The following is a 20,850-nucleotide window of genomic DNA, read 5'->3' as shown; positions in this document are numbered from 1 at the left end:
TTGGCTCTCTCTGGAACACAGCCTCTTTGTGCTCTCAAACACTTGCCAGGAGATTTCACCTCAATGATGCTGGTCTCTTCTTAATCACCGCTAATTTCTTAGCTCCAACTGACCAGCATCAATTGTCCCAGTAACGCAAAGGTTTGCTTTAGTAGTTCTGGTATCTTGTTAATCACAGCTGATTCTTCAGCCCAGCTAGCCAAGACCACAGAACCTTCACAATCAAAACAGCAACAGCCCTGATAAGAGTTTTAACCTTCCCTCTGAAATTTCATAAGCCAGGCCTCCATCTTCTGCACTGTTCTCAACATTATCTTCCAAGCTCCTACAGAAGCTCTTAACATCCCAATAGCTCTTCTAGCTCAAAGTTCCAAAGTCCTTCCACAGTCCTCCCCAAAACATGGTCAGGTTGTCACAGGAATACCCCACTATGCTGGTACCAATTTGTTTTAGTCAGGGTTTCTACTCCTGCACAAACATCACGACCAAGAAGCAAGTTGGGGAGGAAAGGGTTTATTCAGCTTACACATCCACATTGCTGTTCATCACCAAAGGAAGTCAGGACTGGAACTCAAGCAGGTCAGGAAGCAGGAACTGATGCAGAGGCCATGGAGGGATGTTACTTACTGGCTTGCTTCCCCTGGCTTGCTCAGCTTGCTTTCTTATAGAACCCAGGACCACCAGCCCAGGGACGGCACCACCCACAATGGGCTGGGTCCTCCGGACTTGATCACTAATTGGGAAAATGCCTCACAGCTGGACCTCATGGAGGCATTTCCACAACTCAGGCTCCTTTTCTGTGATAACTCCAGCTTGTGTCAAGTTGACACACAAAACTAGCCAGTACAGTTACTGTATTTATATAATTATATATTGTATAATTATATACTTATATAACATATAATGTATACATAGTCATGTAATATATATATGTGTGTATATATGGGTATGTATGTATGTATGCAGATATACTTATATGTATATATTAATGGTTTTAATGATTTAACTTCTGGTTTATTGATTTCTAATTTTTTATTTCTTTTATTACGTTTCCTCTCTGCTTGCTGCCTTTTCTGACTGGAGTAAGATGAACTCCTGCTGATGTGAAGTGTTGCACTCTTGTAGAAGGGTCTCAGGAAGTTACCTCAGCCTTGCCGTTGCCTTTCACGTCTCATTGGTTTCGAAGCAGGGTAGAGAGACTGAAGTTAGGAGGCTGTGGGACGGGAAAAGAACCCCTCTGAGGTAGACTGTAGACTCACAGTGTGAGGAAAGGAACCCCTCTGAGGTAGACTGTAGACTCACAGTGAGAGGAAAGGAACCCCTCTGAGGTGGACTGTAGACTCACGGTGCTTGCTCTTCAGCCTCCTGTAGCCTGGGGTCCCAGGCATGGGCCCCAGCGCCCATGGCTCCTGACCCTTTTCATGAACCGGTTATCTTACCTCGGAGGGTCGGTCTTTATCCTGGCTTCCTGTCCAGTTTGTCTGGACATGTAATTTGCCTAATCCACATAATAACTGCATCTTAGATGCGACCAGTCACCGAGGAGACCAGAAGACGGTGTGATCCCCTGGACCTGGAGTTACAGATGATTGTGAGCTGACATGGGTGCTGGGAATCGAACCTGGGTCCTCCGGAAGAGCAGCCAGTGCTCTCAACCTCTGTGCCACCACTGAGGCACTCAGCTTTTACTCTTGACACACGTGTTTAGGCATCGTGAGGCGAGGCTGTGGTTTTCACCTTTTGTTCATTTATCTCAGCAACTTGGGCTGGCTCCCAGCTCTCACGATGACCTCGTTCCATTTAAGCCCGTTGGGAAGAGAGTTTGCATACAGACCGAGTTCACATCTGTCCCTCACATTTTTGGTTGGGTTATTCAAGAGCTTTTCTGGATCAGTGCTGCATGAGAAGAATTTGGAAATTCTCTGCTTTACTCTTTTTGGTAAATGTGATGGCGGAGTCCACAAGCACTGCACTGACGCTTTCCAGAGTCGCCTTTCCAGCTAAGCGAGCCGTTTAATGACAGGCCTGACTGGGAATTCCATTTTCACATGCGAGGACCCTGGCCTTGAAATAGCGTGGGCCCAGTGTTTTCTGGAGTAAAGCCCCAAGATGAGTCTGTGTCTTCTTACTCACTGAGCTGCCTTTGAATTTTAGTAATTGCACCTCCTGATATGTGTACGTGTGTGGAGGCAAAGAGAGGGAGAAGGGGAGCGAAAGAGAGAGGTGGGGGGAAAGGAGAGGAGGAGGAAGGGGAGGAGAAAGAGGAGGAAGAAGAGGAGAGGGAGGGGGAGGAGGAGGGGGAGGAGGAAGGAGACAGGATCCCTACATGCTGGTTTGGTTTTGCTGTCTTAGGGGCCCTGTCTCAGCCCCCAGGTACTAGGTTTTCTGGGAGAGGCGAGAGAAACAGTTTTGGGCTTGCCTGTGTCAGGTGACTGACCTTCAACTGTTAGTGCACTTCTAGGGAGTGACATTTTCAAGTGCTGAAAGCTAGATAATTTAATTCTAAAGACGTATTATCAGGGTTTCTGAAGTAGGGCTCAGTTTTGAAAAACATGTTCTCAGTGTTAGAACAAAGTATTATAATTGACCATTTCCTCTCATTTATTACCTTTTCACTTCCTTAAAGAGACATTTTTATCTATTATTGTTGAGCATGCCTGTGATATATGTGTACGTTGGTGTGTGTGTGTGGTGTGTGGTGTGTGTGTGTGGTGTGTTTGTTGTGTGTGTATGGTGTGTGTGTGTGTGGTGTGTTTGTTGTGTGTCTATGTGTGTGGTGTGTGTGGTGTGTTTTTGTTGTGTGTGTGTGGTGTGTTTGTGTGGTGTGTGTGTGTTTGTGTGTATGGTGTGTTTGTGTGTGTGTGTTTGTGTGTGTGTTTTGTGTGTGTGTGTGTGTGTGTGTGTGTGTGTGTGTGTGTGTGTGTGTGTGTGTGTGTGTGTGTGTGTGTGTGTGTGTGTGTGTGTGTGTGTGTGTGTGTGTGTGTGTGTGTGTGTGTGTGTGTGTGTGTGTGTGTGTGTGTGTGTGTGTGTGTGTGTGTGTGTGTGTGTGTGTGTGTGTATGTGTGTGTGGTTTGTGTGTGTGTGTGGTGTGTGTGTGTGTGTATGTGTGTGGTGTGTGGTTGTGTGTTGTGTGTGTGTGTATGTGTGTGTGTGTGTGTGTGTGTGTGTGTGTGTGTGTGTGTGTGTGTGTGATCAAATGCAGGAGGTTAGGGTAGCATGCCAAGTGTAAGGTGCAGGCTGGCCTGTTGAGCCATCTTGCCAGCCCCCTTCATTTGATATTCTTACGCTTAATTTCTGAGTTCCCCACACTTCCCAGTGAGCACTAACACCAGTAGATTAGTTCGTTCTAGTGTCTTTCAGAAGAAGAGACAGAGGAATGACCTATAAGTCATGCCGGGTTACGGGCTCAGCTCTCCGTGCTGACCACAAACGGGAACAGGAGGAAGCAGAGGCAATCAGCTCGGAGCTTCCCAGGCGAGCCGTCTAATTACCGAGAGCTAATGAGCCGTCATCAGTGTGAGCGGCACGCACTGTTCAATGGTATTCCTCAGTCTTTTTATTTTTATTTTTAAGGTACGGGGAAAACAATGGTGATGGACATGTTTTATGAGTATGTGGAAGTGAAGAGAAAAAGGCGGGTCCATTTTCACGGCTTCATGCTAGATGTGCACAAAAGTAAGTCCGGGATTCCAAGCAGCAGTTGTCAGTGCGACGACTACTAAATCATTTTCCTTTGCAGTGAATGAACGTACAGGTTTAAAAACAAAACAAAACAAAACCAGGCTTTTACTTGAAGTGAGGTCTTCTTCACTATCTTTTGTTTCGTGGTCTATGGAAAAGGGGGGAATCTCGGGAATTCTCAAGACCAGTTCAGCTCCATAATTTGAGCGCAGAGCTTAGGCCTGGTAGGCGCGGTAAGGCCGCGGCTGTGTCAGGAAGTTGCTTTTGATTGGTTCCTTACTGTTTTACCTGACTTGGAGGCACTCAGCTGCATTTGCATGTAGATTTTATAGTTCACAGGTCTTTCTTGGGTTTTTAAATGTAATTTAATTTAATTTTGTTTATTTGAGACAAGGTTTCTCTGTGCATACCTGGCTGTCCTGAAACTTGATCTGTAGACCAGGCTGGCCACGAACTCAGAGATCTGCCTGCTTCTGTCTCAGTTCTGGGTTAAAAGGTGTGCGAGCTCACCAGGCTTCTTGTTTACTTTTTGAGACAGCCGGATATACTTTCTGATCCTTCTGTATCACCTTCCGTTGGTGGAATCCAAGTATGTTCCATCTTGCCTATCTCTCAGTGTTTGTCGATTATTTCACTGTCCGTACCATTTGTCTATCAGTTATAACTCCCTAGAATAAGAACATTGCCCACCACTCCCCCTTCCCTCCCCCCAGCTCCCTGCCCCCTCCGTCCCCACCTACTACCCACTGACCATCGCCCCCATTGCCCACCTCCCTCCCCCACCCACCAGCCACTGCCCACCGCCCCCATTGCCCACCTCCTTCCCCTGCCCCCACCTACCACGCACTGCCTGCCGCTGTCCCCATTGCCCACCTCCCTCCTCCATTCCGTGCCTCTGCCCACTGCCCACCTCCTCCACTGCTCACGCCCCTCCCCTGCCCCCCTGCCGCCGCTCACTGCCCGCTACCCCTGCCCCATCCCCTTCCCCGCCCCTGCCTCTGCCCACCACTGCCCCACAGCCCCCCAGTGCCCACCCCTTTCCCGCCCCCAGCCCCCCTGCCCACCAGTCACTGCCCACCGCCCCCCTGCCCACCTCCCTCCCCTGCCCACATCCACCACCTACTGCCCCCGCCCCCACTAACTACCACACCTCCCCGTCCCCTGCCTCTGCCCACTGCCCACGGGCACTTTTAGTGTTTGGGGTGAATATCGTGAATAAGCAGGGACAGCTTGAGTTTTGGGTTGGAGACAAGAGAGCCTTCTGATCAGATATGCCGGACGAGATGTGTACTTCCCAGGCCGATTTCCAGCCTCTGCTCTCTGCCCTTCAACCTCAGGACCATCCATTCCTCATCTGGCATCTGGCCGCCTATCACTGCCGCCCACACACTGATTGCAAACGAGATGAATGACTTTGAATTTCCCTTACAGTTCTGAGATTATAATATTTGAGTAACTTGTTTCGAAGTAGACACAGTGCAACTCCTTCCAATAATGGAATTGGGGTGATTAAACTCGATTGCGTGCGGAATTAAAACTTAATTTTTATGTCCAAGTTAACTTTCATTTAGAGATTAAAAATACGTTCTGGTTCCTTAAATTTTTCTATTAATACAACATTCCGTCTGTTTTATTTCCATCATCTAAGGGATACACCGCCTTAAACAGAGTTTGCCGAAAAGGAAGGTGGGATTCATGGCTAAGTCGTACGACCCGATAGCGCCCATAGCCGAGGAAATCAGCCAAGAGGCTAGTCTCCTGTGTTTTGATGAATTTCAGGTAAAGTGGAGATTTTTCTCTTCTTTTTAGATTGATTTTTATATTTTGAGTTGTGCGTGTACGTGTGCTGGTGGGCATGTGTATATGAGCGTCCACAGACTCCCTGACACTGGGTCCGTGGAGCTGGTCACAGGTGGTTATGAGCTGCCTGACTTCAGGGAACAGAACGCGGGTCCTCAGCAAGAGCACCAAGCACTCTGAACTGCGAGCCGTCTCTCCAGCCCAGAGTGGCACATGTAATGGCGTGTGAATATTTACTCCTGGCATTTTCATTGTTTTGTGAATTGATTTCACACATTCTCTGTTTCTACTTCATTTTTATTGTCTTGTTTAGAGTTTCACAAGCCGTGGCCTACTCAGGATAAGTTGGGCCCTCCTTCTGTGTGGCCACTTGTAGGGAGCGGCGCGGTAAAACAAAGATGGCGTCGACATCCAGTCCCGTCTGGTAGTAAACGCATGCGCAGACTTGTCCCCTTGCCAGGGCGGCCTTAGGACAATGAGGTGATCCAGCGCCCACCTGTGGTGAACAATGGTACTGCGCATGCGCTGGTTTTGCACCTGGCGTCAGTTGGCTGGACCGTTAATTTGCTAATGAGGGATTCATGCTCCGCCAATCCCTGAAGGACAATTAGCATAGCCTCAGCCTGCTGTCTATATAAGGCGAGCGCTTTTGCCGCTCGAGGTCCCCGTATCAGCAAAGAGGTGGTCCTGCAATAAAGGCTGTTGAGAAGAATCCGACCGTGTTGTGTCTTCCTTGCCGGCCGAGGTGGGCACAACAGCCACTAAGGAAAGAAAGACTTTATTGTGCTTTAAGATCCGTTTTCTTACTCATTCGTCTGTGTGTGTCTCCTGCCCTGCCCCCCATGTACGACTTGCAGGTGGTCCTGGGGGCCAGATCCTTGGGGCTGGAGTTACAGGTGGTTGTGGTGCTGGGAACTGCACTTGAGTCCTCTGTAAGAGCAGCAAGAGCGTTAGTTACTTAGCCATCTCCCCAGCAATGCATTTATGTTTTATGTGGTACCTGAGGAAGAGGGGAAGGAGGAGGAGGAGGAGGAGGAGGAGGAGGAGGAGGAGGAGGAGGAGGGAGGAGGAGGAGAGGAGAAGGGAGGAGAAGGAGGAAGAGAAAGAAGAGGAGCAGGAGGGGAAGAGGAAGAGGAGAAAGAGGAGCAGGAGAAGGAGGAAGAGGAAGAGGAGGAACAGGAGGGGGAGGAGGAAAGGAGGAAGAGGAGGAAGGAGAGGAAGAGGGGAAGAAGAAGAGGAGGAAGAGGAAGCGGAGGAAAAGAAGGAAGAAGAGGAGGAAGGGAGGAAGAGGAGGAAGAGGAGGAGGAGAAGAAGAAAATAGAACAGAGTCCATGTGGCACGGAAAGCCTGAATAGTTACTTACCTGAAGAGGTGTGTGGGGACTTGTAAGTTACAGTGAATGGCATATGTTTCCCTTCTTCTACACCAGATGTAATACCATTGTAAAGTAGTGCTCGAGGTATAAAAAGCAAAGATTGACACATCTCATTTTAAGCTCGGGGTACAGTTTGTGATAAAGTATAGTGGTTTGAATGAGAACTGCCCACCTAGACTTGTATGTTTGAATATGGCAGTGGAACTGTTTGAGAAGGATTAGGAGGTGTGGTCTCGTCAGGGGACGTGTGTCACTGGGGGGGGGGTGAAATTTGAGGTTTCAGAAGCCCATGCCATCCTAGTTAGCTCTCTGCCTCCTAGCAGATCAAGACATGAATTCTCAGTGACTGCTCCAGCACCATGCCTACCTGAGGCCACGCCCAGTCGTCATGGACCCTAACCCTTTGCAGCCACGAACCTGGACCACTTTGAGAGGAAGGATCGTTCATATTCAGTCATATTAAGACAGTTTGTGAGGGTAGGGGTTTAGCTCACTGGTAGAGCACTTGCCTAGCAAGAGCAAGGCCCTGGGTTCAGTCCTCAGCTCCAGGGGAGGGGGTGTTGGGGGGAGGGAAGGAAGACAGTTTGCTAATTCACCCTTATAGTCTAGAATGGCAAAGGTCTTCTGAGGCAAGGTTTTTCCAGAAAAGAAAGTACTCCTTGCCCCCTTTAAAGAGCTAAACTAAGCACACTAATGCATGCGGAAGGAGAGGATCTCATTTGGCTGTTCTGAGGATGATACTGCCTTTAACAGTTACACTGCTTCTAAGAACGTCAGCCATGATGATCAGTGTGTAGTTAGGGCTTCTGTAGCTGTACTAAACACCATGGCCAAGGTGGTTGCAGTTTCCTCTATACAAAGAACTCAAAAGGGTTTATTTGCAGGTCCTATTTGTTCCCAAATCCCTCATCCCTTGCACCTTTTATTTGCCAAGTCTCCAGGAATGGCCTGTGATTCTTCTCTTTCTCCTCCCCTGATTCCTCTTAACTTTTCTGGGTTTAATCCCCTCCCCCCCTTGCAGGTGACAGGTTCTACTGGCTCAAGTGTCACCAGCTGTCTTCTCTCACCCTATTCTCTGATTCTAATCCCCCTCTCACTCCCGACTTTTCCCTCTGTCCAAATCTCACGCTCTTGCCTTTATTTAACAAATTCAGAGAAAATTTCAAGGCAAACCACAACAGTGCCTTATAGAAGAAAGGGTTTATTTGGGTTGCTGTCCTGTAGGAATGGCCCGTGATGGCGTATTGGAGGCGGCAGGTGACAGGCAGCTAGTGCAGCTGCTTTGACCTCACATTTGAACCCAAACAGCTCACAATGGCACAAGTCCTTTAAAATGATATACTCCCCCCCAGCAAGGCCATACAGCCCCCAGCAAGGCCATACAATTAATCCTCCCCAACAGTCACCATCTGGGGACCAAGTCAGTATCCAGATGCCTGAGATGTATGGGGAGCATTTCACTCTAGCCCATAGTCAGGAGGGGCCATGTCTTCTCATTTCCCATTATTAGCCTCTTAGCTAACCTAGTTCTAAATATGCTAGTCTGTGCATTAACTTTTTATTTCATTTTAAAGATTTATTTTATGCGTCTGTGTTTTAGCTGCACGTAGGTAAATGCTTCATATATGTGCTGTGCCCATGGAGATCAGAAGAGGGCATTAGATTCTCCAAGATTTGAGTTATAGATGGCTTTGAGCCCCCTTTTGGGTGCTGGGACCTAAGCTCATGTCTTCTGCAAGGACAACAGGTGCTCCTAACTGCTGGGCCATTTCCCCAGACTCTTTTCTCTTTTATTTTTATTTATTTTTTAAGATTTATTTATTTATAAGTACACACACACACACACACACACACACACACACACACACACACACACAGAGTACCTGTCTTCAGACATGCCAGAAGAGGGCATCAGATCTCAGTACAGATGGTTGTGAGCCACCATGTGGTTGCTGGGATTTGAACTCAGGACCTCTGGAAGACCAGTCAGTGCTCTTAGCCACTGAGCCATCTCTCCAGCCTGCTTTAAAATGTCTTTATGTTCGTGTTTAGCTCAGTAGTATAATTGCCATCTTTTCTATTATGAGATGAGGCTCTAGAGGTATCAGAATTTCCCTTTACCTTTGGTCTGTGGAGATGGCTCTGCAGGTAAAGATCTCTGTGCTCGAGCTTAGTGATTCGAGTTCACACTAATAATTCATAAAATAAAAAAAGAGTTGTTGGGCTACTGAGATAACTCAGTGGGTAAGGCTCTTGCCATCAAGCCTTATGATTTGAGTTTGTCTCTCAGGACCCGTGTGGTTGTCCTCTGACATCCACATGTGTACTTTGACTTGCACATGCACCCACACATAATAAATAAATACAGAAAGAAAGAAACATACTTTTAAAAAGAGCTGTTACCTTTAACTTTAAAAGTATGAAACTAAAAACGTTCAGAGAGGTAATCGTCATGTTCCTGTGGCATGGGAGCTTTGGGAAGACAACACTAAGGAAAGTAAGGGACTACTGCACTGGGTGTGCCAAGCACGTGGTCCTGAAAAGCCCCCATAGCTAGCACGGCCGATATACCCATGAGACACAGTGGGCACAGTGTCTGGGGCCCATGACACCTTCGGGACCTTGAAGATGCTTTAACTTGGTTCCTTTTAAAATTCAAAGAATGAAATAAACATGTAGTGGTGAACAAAGTCTGTATATTTTCACCCATATTATATTTATTTCATTTCATTTTTATGTCTATGTTTGCCTCCATGAGTTTCTATGTGCCATGTGTATATAGATGTCCAGAGGGCACCAGACCCTTGGGGACTAGAGTTACAGGCAGCGGTAAGAGCCCACTAGGAGTGATGAGAGAGGAACTTAGGCCCTGTGTAAGACTGTTAAGCTTCCTAACCACTGAGCCATCTCCTCAGTGTGCATGTGTGTGTATGTGTGTGTGTATGCATGCATGTGTGTGTATGTATGTATGTATGTATGTATGTATGTATGTATGTGTGTGTGTATGTGTATATATATGTGTGTATGTGTGTGTGTATGTGTGTGTGTATGTATGTGTGTATGCATGCATGTGTGTGTATGTGTGTATGTATGTGTATATATGTATGTGTGCATGTATGTATGTAGGTATGTATGTATGCATGCATGCATTGTTATTTTAGTTGTCTGAGTAGTTAGCCTGCTAGTTTGTACACCATGTGTGTGCATTGTTCACAGAGGTCAGAAGAAAGCATCATATCACCTGGAACGGGAGTTACAGACTATTGTGAACTGCCATGCGGGTGTGGGAATCAAACTGGGTCCTCCTAACCACCGAGCCACCTTGCCAACCCTATATCTGTTTTTATATCAACACAGTTTCAGATTTTTGTTGCTCTTTTCTTGAGGAAGGCTCCCATGAAGGTATATGTTCTAGGGTTCCCCAGATCAAAATGTCCTACAAGTAATGAAGTCCTAGCAGGAACTTGGCTGGCCAAGTACTCTCTATTAAGTTTATATTTGAGAAGGTTGACTCATTACGGGAAGAAGGAATTGAGAGAAATGTTTACATTGGTGTTTAAAAGAAGCCCAGTCTTCTAAGAGAAACACAGGCAGCGACAGGGTTTTGTCTTGGTACCTACCGAGTGTCTTAAGTACTTTTCTCTTGCTGTGAAGAGATACCATGACCAAGGCAGCTTATAGGAGAAAGAACTTGACAGGGTTTGACAAGGTTAGTCCATCATCATCATGGTGGAGAGCATGGAGGCAGGCGTGATGTTGGAGCGGTAGCTAAGAGCTTATAACCAGGGGGTAGAGAGAGTGAGAGTTAATGGGAAATGGCCCTGGGGTTTTTAAACCTTAAAACCTACCCCTAATGTCACATCTCCTCCAACAAGGCCACACCTCCTAATCCTTCCCAAGCAGTTCCGTTAACTGGGACTGAACGTTCAACCGTATGAGCCAATGTGACAATCTCATTCAAACTACCACGCTGAGTGAGAGAGGATCTCAAAGAACCTTGCCTGCCAACACTAATCATGGAGATATGTGTCATCTCCTGTCTCCTCCAAACATGGTTTGATAGTTATCCCAGGTGCCTGGCTCCGTATCACAGGCCCTCTGTCCCACCACTAAATAAACTATGCTTGTCCATAAGTAGCTAATTTACAAGCTTGCCGGGGACCCTGGACCTTTGTGTCTTATGAATTTCATCCAACTAGGGAAATACATATATAGGGGACACTCTTAGACCCAGTTACCTTTGTCCCTGTCTGTCCAGGCACTATTATTTAGGGACCGTATTTCCAAATATACTCCCACTTTTCATATTGGAACCTTTGATGGTTGAGGTCTCACATCAAGGTGTCTTTCCCATTGTCCCAGTCAGGGTTTGAGGATTCTCTTTATGATGTTCTCTTTTAAATAACCACACACTTTTATCCATGCTTTATCCACAACTTTATTTATCTATCTATTTTGAGACGGGATCTCACTATACAGCCCCTGCTGGCTTGGGACTCTACATAGATCAGGCTGGCCCCAGACTCACAGAAATTCCTATGCATTCTGGCCTCCTGTGTACTGGGATTAAGGGAGCGTATCCTCACAGCTGGCCATTTATTTATTTAAGATTTTATTTATTGTGTTCTATTTGCATAGATGTTTGCCTGAATGTATGTCTGTGTATGCATGCCTGGTGCCCTCAGGGGTAGAAAAGGATGTCAGATTCCCCGAAACTGGAGGTAAAGGTTATTGGGAGCCGTCATGTGGGTGTTGGAAGTCAAACCCAGGTCCTGTGGAAGAGCAGCCAGTGCTCAACCATTGAGCTACCCTCCCCCCTATTTTAAAGGTTTATTTTTATTTTAAGGCAATGAGTGTGTGCCTGCATGCGTTCGACTCCACTGCACGTGTGCCTGGTGCTTGCAGAGGGCACCGGATTTCCTGAAACTGTGGTTATCGATGGTTGCGAGCTGCTGCATGGGTGGTGAGACCTGATCCTGGTTCCTCTGCAGGAGCAGCCAGTGCTCTTGCTTGAGACACCTCTCCAGGCCCCGTCCACAGGTTTCAATGCTCTCACATTCTTTTCTTTGCCTGGTTGAACCTAGTTTTTATGTTTTACATCTTCCTCTGGTTTTTTTGCTCTGATTTCTCACTAGAAACCTGACATCAAACAGTAACAATGCCACAGTTGAATACTACACTGGGTTGACTTCCCCTCCTACAACAAATTAAAAGCCCACTGGCTTCGAAGTCAACCCCGCCTAATTTGAAAATTTCAGGACATGAGCAGGTCATATCGTGAGTGCTTTGCCAGACTATAACACAAAGGGCCCCAGCCCAGTTCTCAACAGAGCCCTCTTTGCCTGAACCTCATGAACAGTCTTTACTGTCCCTGTTTGGCATCTCGGTCTTCTGAACTCCCACCGGAATGGCCCATTAAGCTTCGCTTACAGCATTCCCTGATTAAACATCACTGCCCTTGTGTATCGCACCTCTCAAGCAAAATCAGAATTATGCACCCGGAAACCTCAAACTTCAGCCCACATTTTTCTCTGTCAATGTCTCGAGTTTTCTGATAATTTTTAATGGTTAATAGATGGATATGATAGCTTATTACTTAATTTATGTATTAATATACATTTTCTCAATTGGTTACTTACCAGTTAGATTAGTTTTTTTTTTTATGAAATGTTTCAGGTGCTGCTTATTTATTTATTGGGATGTTACACTCTATCTGTCATACATATTCTTCATTTTTTTTGTTGTTTATTTTTGGGGGACAGTGCTCGAGATTGTTGCTAGGGCCTCTTGCTTGCCAGATAACTCACCTACAAGCTGCCTCTCAGCTCCTTATATGTGTCCTATAATGTTGGGTGCTATTTACCTGGTGTTTTCTATGTGCTTATGTGTTTTTGTTGTTTGTTCTTGTTTTGTTTTGCTTTGTGTCAAGGCCTCTCTATGTAGCTCTGGCTGTTCCGGAACTTGCTTTGTAGACCAGGCTGGCTTGAAACTCACACAGATCCACCTGCCTCCGTCTCCTGAGTGCTGGGATTCAAAGCATGCTCCATCCATGCGATCTTCTTTCTCTTCTTGCTTTAAACGAAAGCTTTATTTTAGTTGGCATAAGTTGGTTGTCTGTGAGGAGGAACCATGGATCCCTTTGAACTGGAGTGATAGGCAGCTGTGAGCTTCCTTGTCCGGCTTCTGGGAACTGAGCTAGGGTCTTCTGAAGGACAAGAGTTATTCTTAACTGCTCACCCTGATGCCTGTACTACTGTGTGTGATATCTATCCTTCCATTTACAAGCAGAGTTCAGTATAGCATACATGTACCATCCGTATAGACAATAACCACAGCTTTGTCTTATTAAAGTTTTAGAACAAGTATGGTTATCGCTTTCATTATACTGATGAGGAAATGGCCAGTCAGAGAGGTTATTCGACTAATCGGTGGCCACAGAGATAACGCAGCCTAAATCCAGCATCCTTGCCCTGAGTTGGAACAGCTAAGTTGTGTGTTTTCCTTAGTATACAGAGTCTTGTATTACGTGTTTAAATATCTAGGAAGGCGAGGTTTTGGTCGATGCTTTAATAACAGAACCTAATACTCATCCTTAAGCCTCGTCTGATGCTTGCTGGATTCATTACAGGAGAATTTCTAGGTGCTCTATTCTTAGTGACAGTGTTGTCTGCAACTGTCACTTCCCTCTTAAAACCGAACCATGTTATTCTTTAGACTTGCCGGTTTTGATTTATGTGATCGGCCTTTGGGGTGGTGGGAGTGAATAGAATGCCTACTTCATAGGGAGATAAATGGGAATTATTGCTGGTTAGAATCAAGGACACTTCTGCCTGCGCTCTTGAACTTAAGGACGTTTTGAGGTGCTATTTTAGCAGCATTTAGCTCACATTTTGCAGAGCAAATTCTCCCTCCGTCATCCTTATTAACGGTGACACCGCAGACACGAGTCTTAGCTTGGCTGAGGGATGTGTCTGCAGAGGATTTTTCCCCCCTTAAGTGCGTTTTAGATGCTGAAATAAAAGAATACCTCGTTCTTCGGGTTTCCTTTCAAATATTTATTGTATTTTCTTTGGATATGTTACCTGCTAAACCACTTACTCTTTGAATATGCTAAACTGCTTATGACTCTCAAGACATCAGAATCCTGAGGGAAGACATATCTACCTACCACAGTAGTTTTAAAAAGCGTTTCGATGAGCAGACCTACGTGTAAACTCTCCGTAAACTCTCAGTATCCTTCACCAGATACCGTTCGCCATTTTTACAAAGCAGGAGCGCTATTAAAAACTGCTAATAAAAAGTAGGTGCTTGTTTTTGTGCTAATACTAATTACTGATAATACATGCTTGTGTTTGTCAGTCACTCCATGGCGAGGTACCAATCAGCGGGTGACTGAGACGACAGCACTTATACATGGAAATGAATTACTTTTTTTTTTTTTTTTTAAAGTGAGTCAGGATGGAAGGCAACACTAGGTCATAAAGATCTCTTCTCTTTAATGCTAATGAAATGTCTCCCCTCTCTGCAGACTACCCTTCTTGGTAATCCGTAGCCTTGTCTTTTGTTCGGGGCGGTAATGAAATGCTGGGTGCCGAACACCCCAGCTCTCCAAGAATGTGGGGCCAATGCTCTTCTGTTCACTTACACTGTAAAATCACTGTTCCCCAGCAAGGCAGGACAAGTGCAGGGCCAAGATCAAAGAGGCTACACTGGCATCCAGCTGCACTGGGTGACTCCTGCTTTATTAATTAGTCATAGCTCCTCCAAGTTAATTTTCTCAGCTAGCACAGAAACATTCCATAATGTAAAAAAAACAGCTAAGCGGCTCTCAACCACAAACCTATCTGTTCCACCCATTTCTGGTTTAAGCATTTGTACGGTGTTACCAGCTGAGTATTCTGCTCCGAACCTCGGGGCACGAAAGCTGTTTTTCCTTTTTTTTTTTTTTTTTTGTTCCGAAGAGCATCGTGGATGTCGTCAAAGGGCCGCCTTTGTTTTCCAATATTGGGTCCCATTTCACTGATTTTCACTGTAGAGTAAATGCACAGAGAAAGCTAGACCTGGCTTGAAAACCGGCATTGAAAAGTTCACTTAACTGCTGAGTTTCGCAGGCTCGTTCTGTCCCCTCATCAGAAATGCCACTGGTGTTTAAGCGTTTGAAAAGGACTTTCTCTATGAATGTTTTTGTGAAAGCAAAATTTGTCCGTGATCCTGAGCTCCAACTGAGCCTCCCCCAGTCTCTTTTCTTCTTCATCGAGCACTTGAAGATCCAGGAGCCTTTTGTGGAAGGGCATTTCCAGTAGTTTCTCCTAGGTAATATGTTTTTAATTCATTGCTCGAGACAAAAAGAAACCCCTACTGTCCTGCTGTTCCTCCCGGTTTCCTTTGGTTCAGGTAGGCGGGAAAATCTTCACCACCAGGAAGATCCCGGCCATGAAGAGAGAAGTGAGTTAGACCCGAGCAGCTCAGGTTTGCCTGGCTGTGTTATAAGGGGTCAGTGGTTGGTAACCCATTATTTCCTGATCAGACAGGAAGATTCCCATGTGCTTCTGTATCCCGTAACAGAGGGGAAATTAAAAAAGGTGAGGATTTAGTAAGCACATGGAGGGCAAAATGTAACTGATTCTTTGAGATGTGCTGGTAAAAGATGTCCGAGCACTTTTCTACTGAGCATCTAAGAACCATCCAGCAGCCGCAGGGGCCAGCCTGTGTCTTCATCCAGCATTAGGCTGTGTGCGGAGTTTGCCCCTCTGATTGCTGATTTCTTTATAAACTGTAAAGGCCTCTCTTAAAAGTGGCCGTTAAGTGGACTTTCTGATTATGAATTTGAACAAGAAATAATTTTTCGAAGAGACCAGCGGCTGCGTTTCCATTGCCTAACACAGTTTCCCCCGCCCTGTCTTACGCCTTGTTCTATCTGCACGACGTGTTTCTCGTTTTGCCAGAGGCCGTTTTAAAGCACCGTACCAGGCATCCTGGTAAGGGATGGGTGTCTTTCTGGTTTTTTTTTGTTTTTTTTTTTCAGCAGGAATATTTGTGTCTGGAAGGTTAGCGGAGGCTGGCGTGCTGGAAGTGACTGAGTGGCTTTGGATTATTCATGGACAGTAATAGAAAGCACTTAAAAAGAACAATGAAATTGCTTATTTCTGTGCCGGGCCATCTGTTGAATTGTTTTGTGCAACAATTGCACAATAGTATCTATGTCATATCATTCTATTTCCAACAGCAGCTGATTATGTCGCACTGGCTACTTGTCCTTATTTCTAAAGTCCCATGGCCATTAAAAGTCACCTTTCCGGGGACCTTCGCCAGGAAGGTATCAGGAATTGCAAACAGCTCGTGTATTTTAATGTGTTATTCTTACTCCCTTGCCTTTGTGTGTGTGTGCATGTGTGTGTGTGTGCGTGTGTGTGTGTGTGTGTGTGTGTGTGTGTGTGTGTGTGTGTGTGTGTTGGGTGGGGGGAGTGGGGGGGGCTGTGTAAGGAGAGAGTTGGTCATGTTCTAATTAATTGGATTTCCTGAGTGTTCAGGACACTTTTCTATGTTTTCTACGTGTGCTTGCCGGAGAAGTTAGCGCAGCCCCCTTTGATAATTTGGGCGGAATGATGGACTCACAGCACAGGATGTGTGAGTTTAGAAGGCTGTTTGATGGCCTTTCATGCTTTTAATTATCTACGCCTTCCTTCAAGATGATAATTAGAATTTTCCCTCTTGGAATTCACTTCTATCTTAGCAAATAAATAAATAAATAAATAAATAAATAAATAAATAAATAAATAAATGAATAAGAAGAGCCATTAGCAAATTTGTTAGAGCAGAAGTGAAATTAAAATAAAACAAATGTGTTGCCGTCCACAGGTCACTGACATCGCCGACGCCATGATTCTGAAACAGCTTTTTGAAAATCTGTTCAAAAACGGGGTCGTCGTTGTGGCAACGTCCAACAGACCACCGGAAGGTAACGGAACATCGCGCTCTCCCCGTCCAATTAGATGGATACTTAAGGAGCTCTTGAAAACTCACGTTTCTGTAGTAATTTTCTTGTGCTTGTGAGCCCGATGGCTTCACCTACCCTTGGTTTTGTAACAGGCTCAATCTGAAAAATTAGTCTGAATTCACATTTAAAAATATTTCTGTTTTTTTTTTTAAAGCAAGCTGAGCTCAGTTGATTCCCATGTTGGATACGGTTCCTCCAACACTAGACCCACGGGTACATATAAAAATGCAAGTCCTTTTAGCTGCTTTTTTATGCCATAAAAGAAAGCGCAATGAAATGAAAAACTCTTAATTAAATTTTAGAAAGAGAGGAAGCTCACTTTCATGAGTACTTTCTTTTTTTCTACTTCACTTAATTTATCATTTCTGAAAAGGCACTTGTGGCTTATTAGGAAAGTATTTAAGAATTAAAATACAAGCAGTGTTAGACAGATGTAGCACATTTCAAACCTCGTATTTTCCTTTTAGATCTCACCACGTGGTCAGTTAAAGGCGAGGAATCCAAAATAATGTTTCGCTCGCAGGGGACCATCAGATTCTTGCTCAGAGGCCCCAGGCCTGTTTCCCTCTCACGCTGTGGTACTTCTGTTTACCTTTCTCTCTCTTTTTCCACATGGCACACATGCCCCCACCATATTTGATTTATTTATTCTATTTTTGGCCCATTGTCTGCCCAGAAGGTTTCCGAGGGCACTGATCAATCAACGTCTTTTATCTCCACGTGGGTGTGAGTTCTCCGTGTGTGGGTGTGAGTGTGTTAGGCACTTTCAGAGTGCCTAACACATGGATGGATCTCAGTAATGGGCCTCAGAGAGAATGTGGAATGCCTGCATTTCTGCAAGAATGGGTTGTGTGGGGCTGAGACTGGGAGTAAGGACTGAGAAGGCTGTCGTCGCACTCAGAGGAGACCAAGCTGTGGTAAGAAACGCTCAGATGCTGTTTCTCTTATAGGCTGAGTCAACAGGGTTTACCGATGGACTGGGTAATGGAATGGAAAAACAGAGGCCAAGCAAATGGTCTACTACTGGGCCATCCCCTCATCCTTCAAGTGTAAGGGAGAACTCTAAGTAAGGTCGAAGTCTACCCTTGGCGGGCAGCCTGCTGGGGCTTGGCGAGTACTGGAGACTCCTCCTCTGACCTTGTCTGGGAGTTCTAAGCCCCCACATTCGCCTCTCCCTGAGGAATGCCCCATGGCCTCAATTAGTTTATAGGACTGACTTCTTTTCTCCTGACAAAACCCATTCAGCCCTCACCTGGGATTCCTGAGATGCTTCCCCATGCTAATGAGGCACGCCAGGCACCCATAACCCCCAGCCAAGGACCCTTGCCCATCTTGGATGTCCCTGCCCTCAGTCCCCCCAAACTTTATAAGCCTTGAATCACCCTAAGTAAAGTTGATCCACCTTTGACTAGCAGTCCGGTGTGGTCATTCACCCTACTGACTCACAGGGCTTCCGAACCCCGCTCTCCCACACTCAATGTTTCTGTTCCCTTTGCCCATGTGGACCGAAGGGTTGACATCCATGAGGGCAGCGAGAGCCACACAGGAGCTTCTTTTAAAAACATAAAATTACTGTTAGGCATGGCAAGGAGGCAGAGGCAGGTGGATGTCTAAAAGTTCAAACTGACTTCCAGGCTAGCCAAGGCAACCCTGTCTGAAAAAAGAAAAGAAAAAAAGAAGGGGGGAGGGGGCATTGAATGCTGTGGTAGTTTGAGTGACAATGCCCCCCATGCTATTCCTGTAAGGAGCAAGGTGCTAGGATAATCTAGGAAGTTCTAGCAAGATTGCTGAAGGAAAGTGGCTCTCGGTGGTGTGGCAAAGCAAGACAGGCAGTCGCAAGGAGAGGCTGAGGGACACTTGGCAGCACAGATTGGGTAGGCACAGACAAGGCTCCTGGTCTGTCAGATCGTGTGCTGAAAGTGAGCTAGAACTACCCTTTGGAGAAGCCCCAAAGTGAATTCAGATACAGTTGACTCTGGTCAACTGACAACCCTTTCCCCACAAGCTCTGGGATCTCTCCCATTGGCAGACACAAGTCATCTTAATAGGCTGTCTGTCTATCTAATCTATCTGTCTGTCTTTCTGTCTAATCTACCCACCCATCTATCTACCCATCTATCTATCTATCTATCTATCTATCTATCTATCTATCTATCTATCTCTATCTATCTATCTATCTATCTATCTATCTATCTATCTATCTATCTAATCTACCTATCCATCATCTATCTATCTATCTATCTATCTATCTATCTATCTATCTATCTATCTATCTATCTATCTATCTATCTATCTATCTAATCTACCCATCCATCCATCCATCCATCTATGTATCTATGTATCTATCTTTCTGTCTGTCTATCTATCCATCTATCTATCTAGAGCTAGGGTGTTGCTGCGTTATAGTTTTGGCTAGCCTGAAACTTACTACCTAGCTCAAGCTAGCTTTTATTTATTTTTATTTATTTATTTTTGTTTTTCATGACTGGGCTTCTGGCTCTCCTGGAACACTCTCTGTAGATCAGGCTGGCCTCTGGCTCCCACTGCTGGGATTAAAGGTGTGCACCACCACCGTCACCTGGCTCTGGCTGGCTTTCAACTGTGGTCTGCTCGTCTCTTCTTTCTGAATGCTGGGATCAGATAGCTTAATGCTTTGATGCCAAGGCATGGTGGCATTACACCTGTAATCCTGTCACCCAGGAGGTACTATGGTGTAAGTCCTAGGCCAGCCTGACTGGATCCCCTATCTCAAACAAAACAACAACAAAACACCCCCAAACCCCCCCAATCAGAAAATTGTAATTCGAATAACACGACACAGTATGAATGTGGTTATTCATGTGTGAGTCCATTCCTGTGTGTGCATAATTTTACCATGAAGAACAAAACTAGAACATCGATATCAGGAAGAGGCATAAGGAGAGAATGAAGGACGAATGCGTGCCTACCTGGGTCGGGGAGGGAGATTTTTGAGTGCACAGGAACAAAGGGAGAATATTTCTTGACGTATTGGAATTGCATCTTGATTATGGTGGTGGTGATATGTGTTAAAAGTCACACAACTGTATGCCCCGAGAGTTAATTTTATTCTATATAAATTAAGGAAGACTGTGCTGGGTGCTTTCTTCTCGATGGCGTTGAATGATCGAGGTCTAACTGCCCCGGTTAAAGGTGGTTCTCTTTTCCAACCATGAGAACACACGCAGGTTTTCCTGCAGGTGATAGCTTTGCTCCACAGCCCCAGATCGTGCTGTCAGTGAAAAGATAGAAGTCACCAATAGAAAGAGTAGCACCTGCCTCTAGTCTAGCACCGGGGTTGGAGTCTGAGGTTAACCTAGTCTACACAGCAAGTTCCAGGCCAGCCAGGGTTAAATGGGAGACCTTTCCCTCTTCTATCCCCAGACAGCAGATTCTCAGATGGCCGTACCAGCTGGGGAAAGAAAGTTCTTGGCACAGAGTTGGGCCATGCTAAGTGGCCAGAAAGAGAGCAGTGTATCAGAGAGTTCAGAAGACGGCCAGTGCGACCAGGAAGTGGGGCGTGCGGGAGGCAGGAGCTAGACTGGCTGTTGTACCCAAGTGGACGGGTGTACTGGCAGGCATCGGGTTTGAGGCTGGGACTGCTGCCAGAGACATTGTTAGTGCCGAGAGCTATTCTTCATGCAAAGAACCACGTGGACAAGCATGTCAGGAGTGTGCAGAATAAGAAAGCCGGGAGAGGGTGATGATGGCTGCGGATCTGCAGGGAACAACCAGGAAAGAGGCCGGGGATTTAAAATTTCACGCACATAATTCTCATGGTTTATGTTCCGAAATAGAAGTTTTTTCTGTTCTCACACTACTCCCAAGTCTTTCTAGTCTCATGATCTTCCAGTAGGGAAAAAAAGTAGAATTAATTGGATGGTGACCCAGCAAGTGAGCAGGTCGGGAGATCAAATTAGTTAAAAATTCAAAATTAACTTAATGATTAAACTCGAGAACTCTGTTTAAAAGCAGGAGT

The 20,850-nt window shown here is 45.7% G+C and overlaps 1 protein-coding gene across 1 annotated transcript in view; it reads left to right on the top strand.

Annotated features, from left to right (window-relative positions):
* Afg1l (AFG1 like ATPase) overlaps positions 1–20,850 on the top strand; it is a 159,415-nt gene that overhangs the window by 48,316 nt on the left and 90,249 nt on the right. Inside the window, exons 4-6 of the mRNA XM_032888755.1 lie at positions 3,574–3,675; positions 5,330–5,460; positions 16,715–16,814. Of these exons, the coding sequence (XP_032744646.1) occupies positions 3,574–3,675; positions 5,330–5,460; positions 16,715–16,814 (333 nt within the window). The remainder of the gene's footprint in view (positions 1–3,573; positions 3,676–5,329; positions 5,461–16,714; positions 16,815–20,850) is intronic.

This window comes from Rattus rattus, chromosome 18, assembly GCF_011064425.1.
Source record: "Rattus rattus isolate New Zealand chromosome 18, Rrattus_CSIRO_v1, whole genome shotgun sequence".
Classification (NCBI taxonomy): domain Eukaryota; kingdom Metazoa; phylum Chordata; class Mammalia; order Rodentia; family Muridae; genus Rattus; species Rattus rattus.
This window is presented reverse-complemented; position numbering and strand designations above follow the sequence as displayed.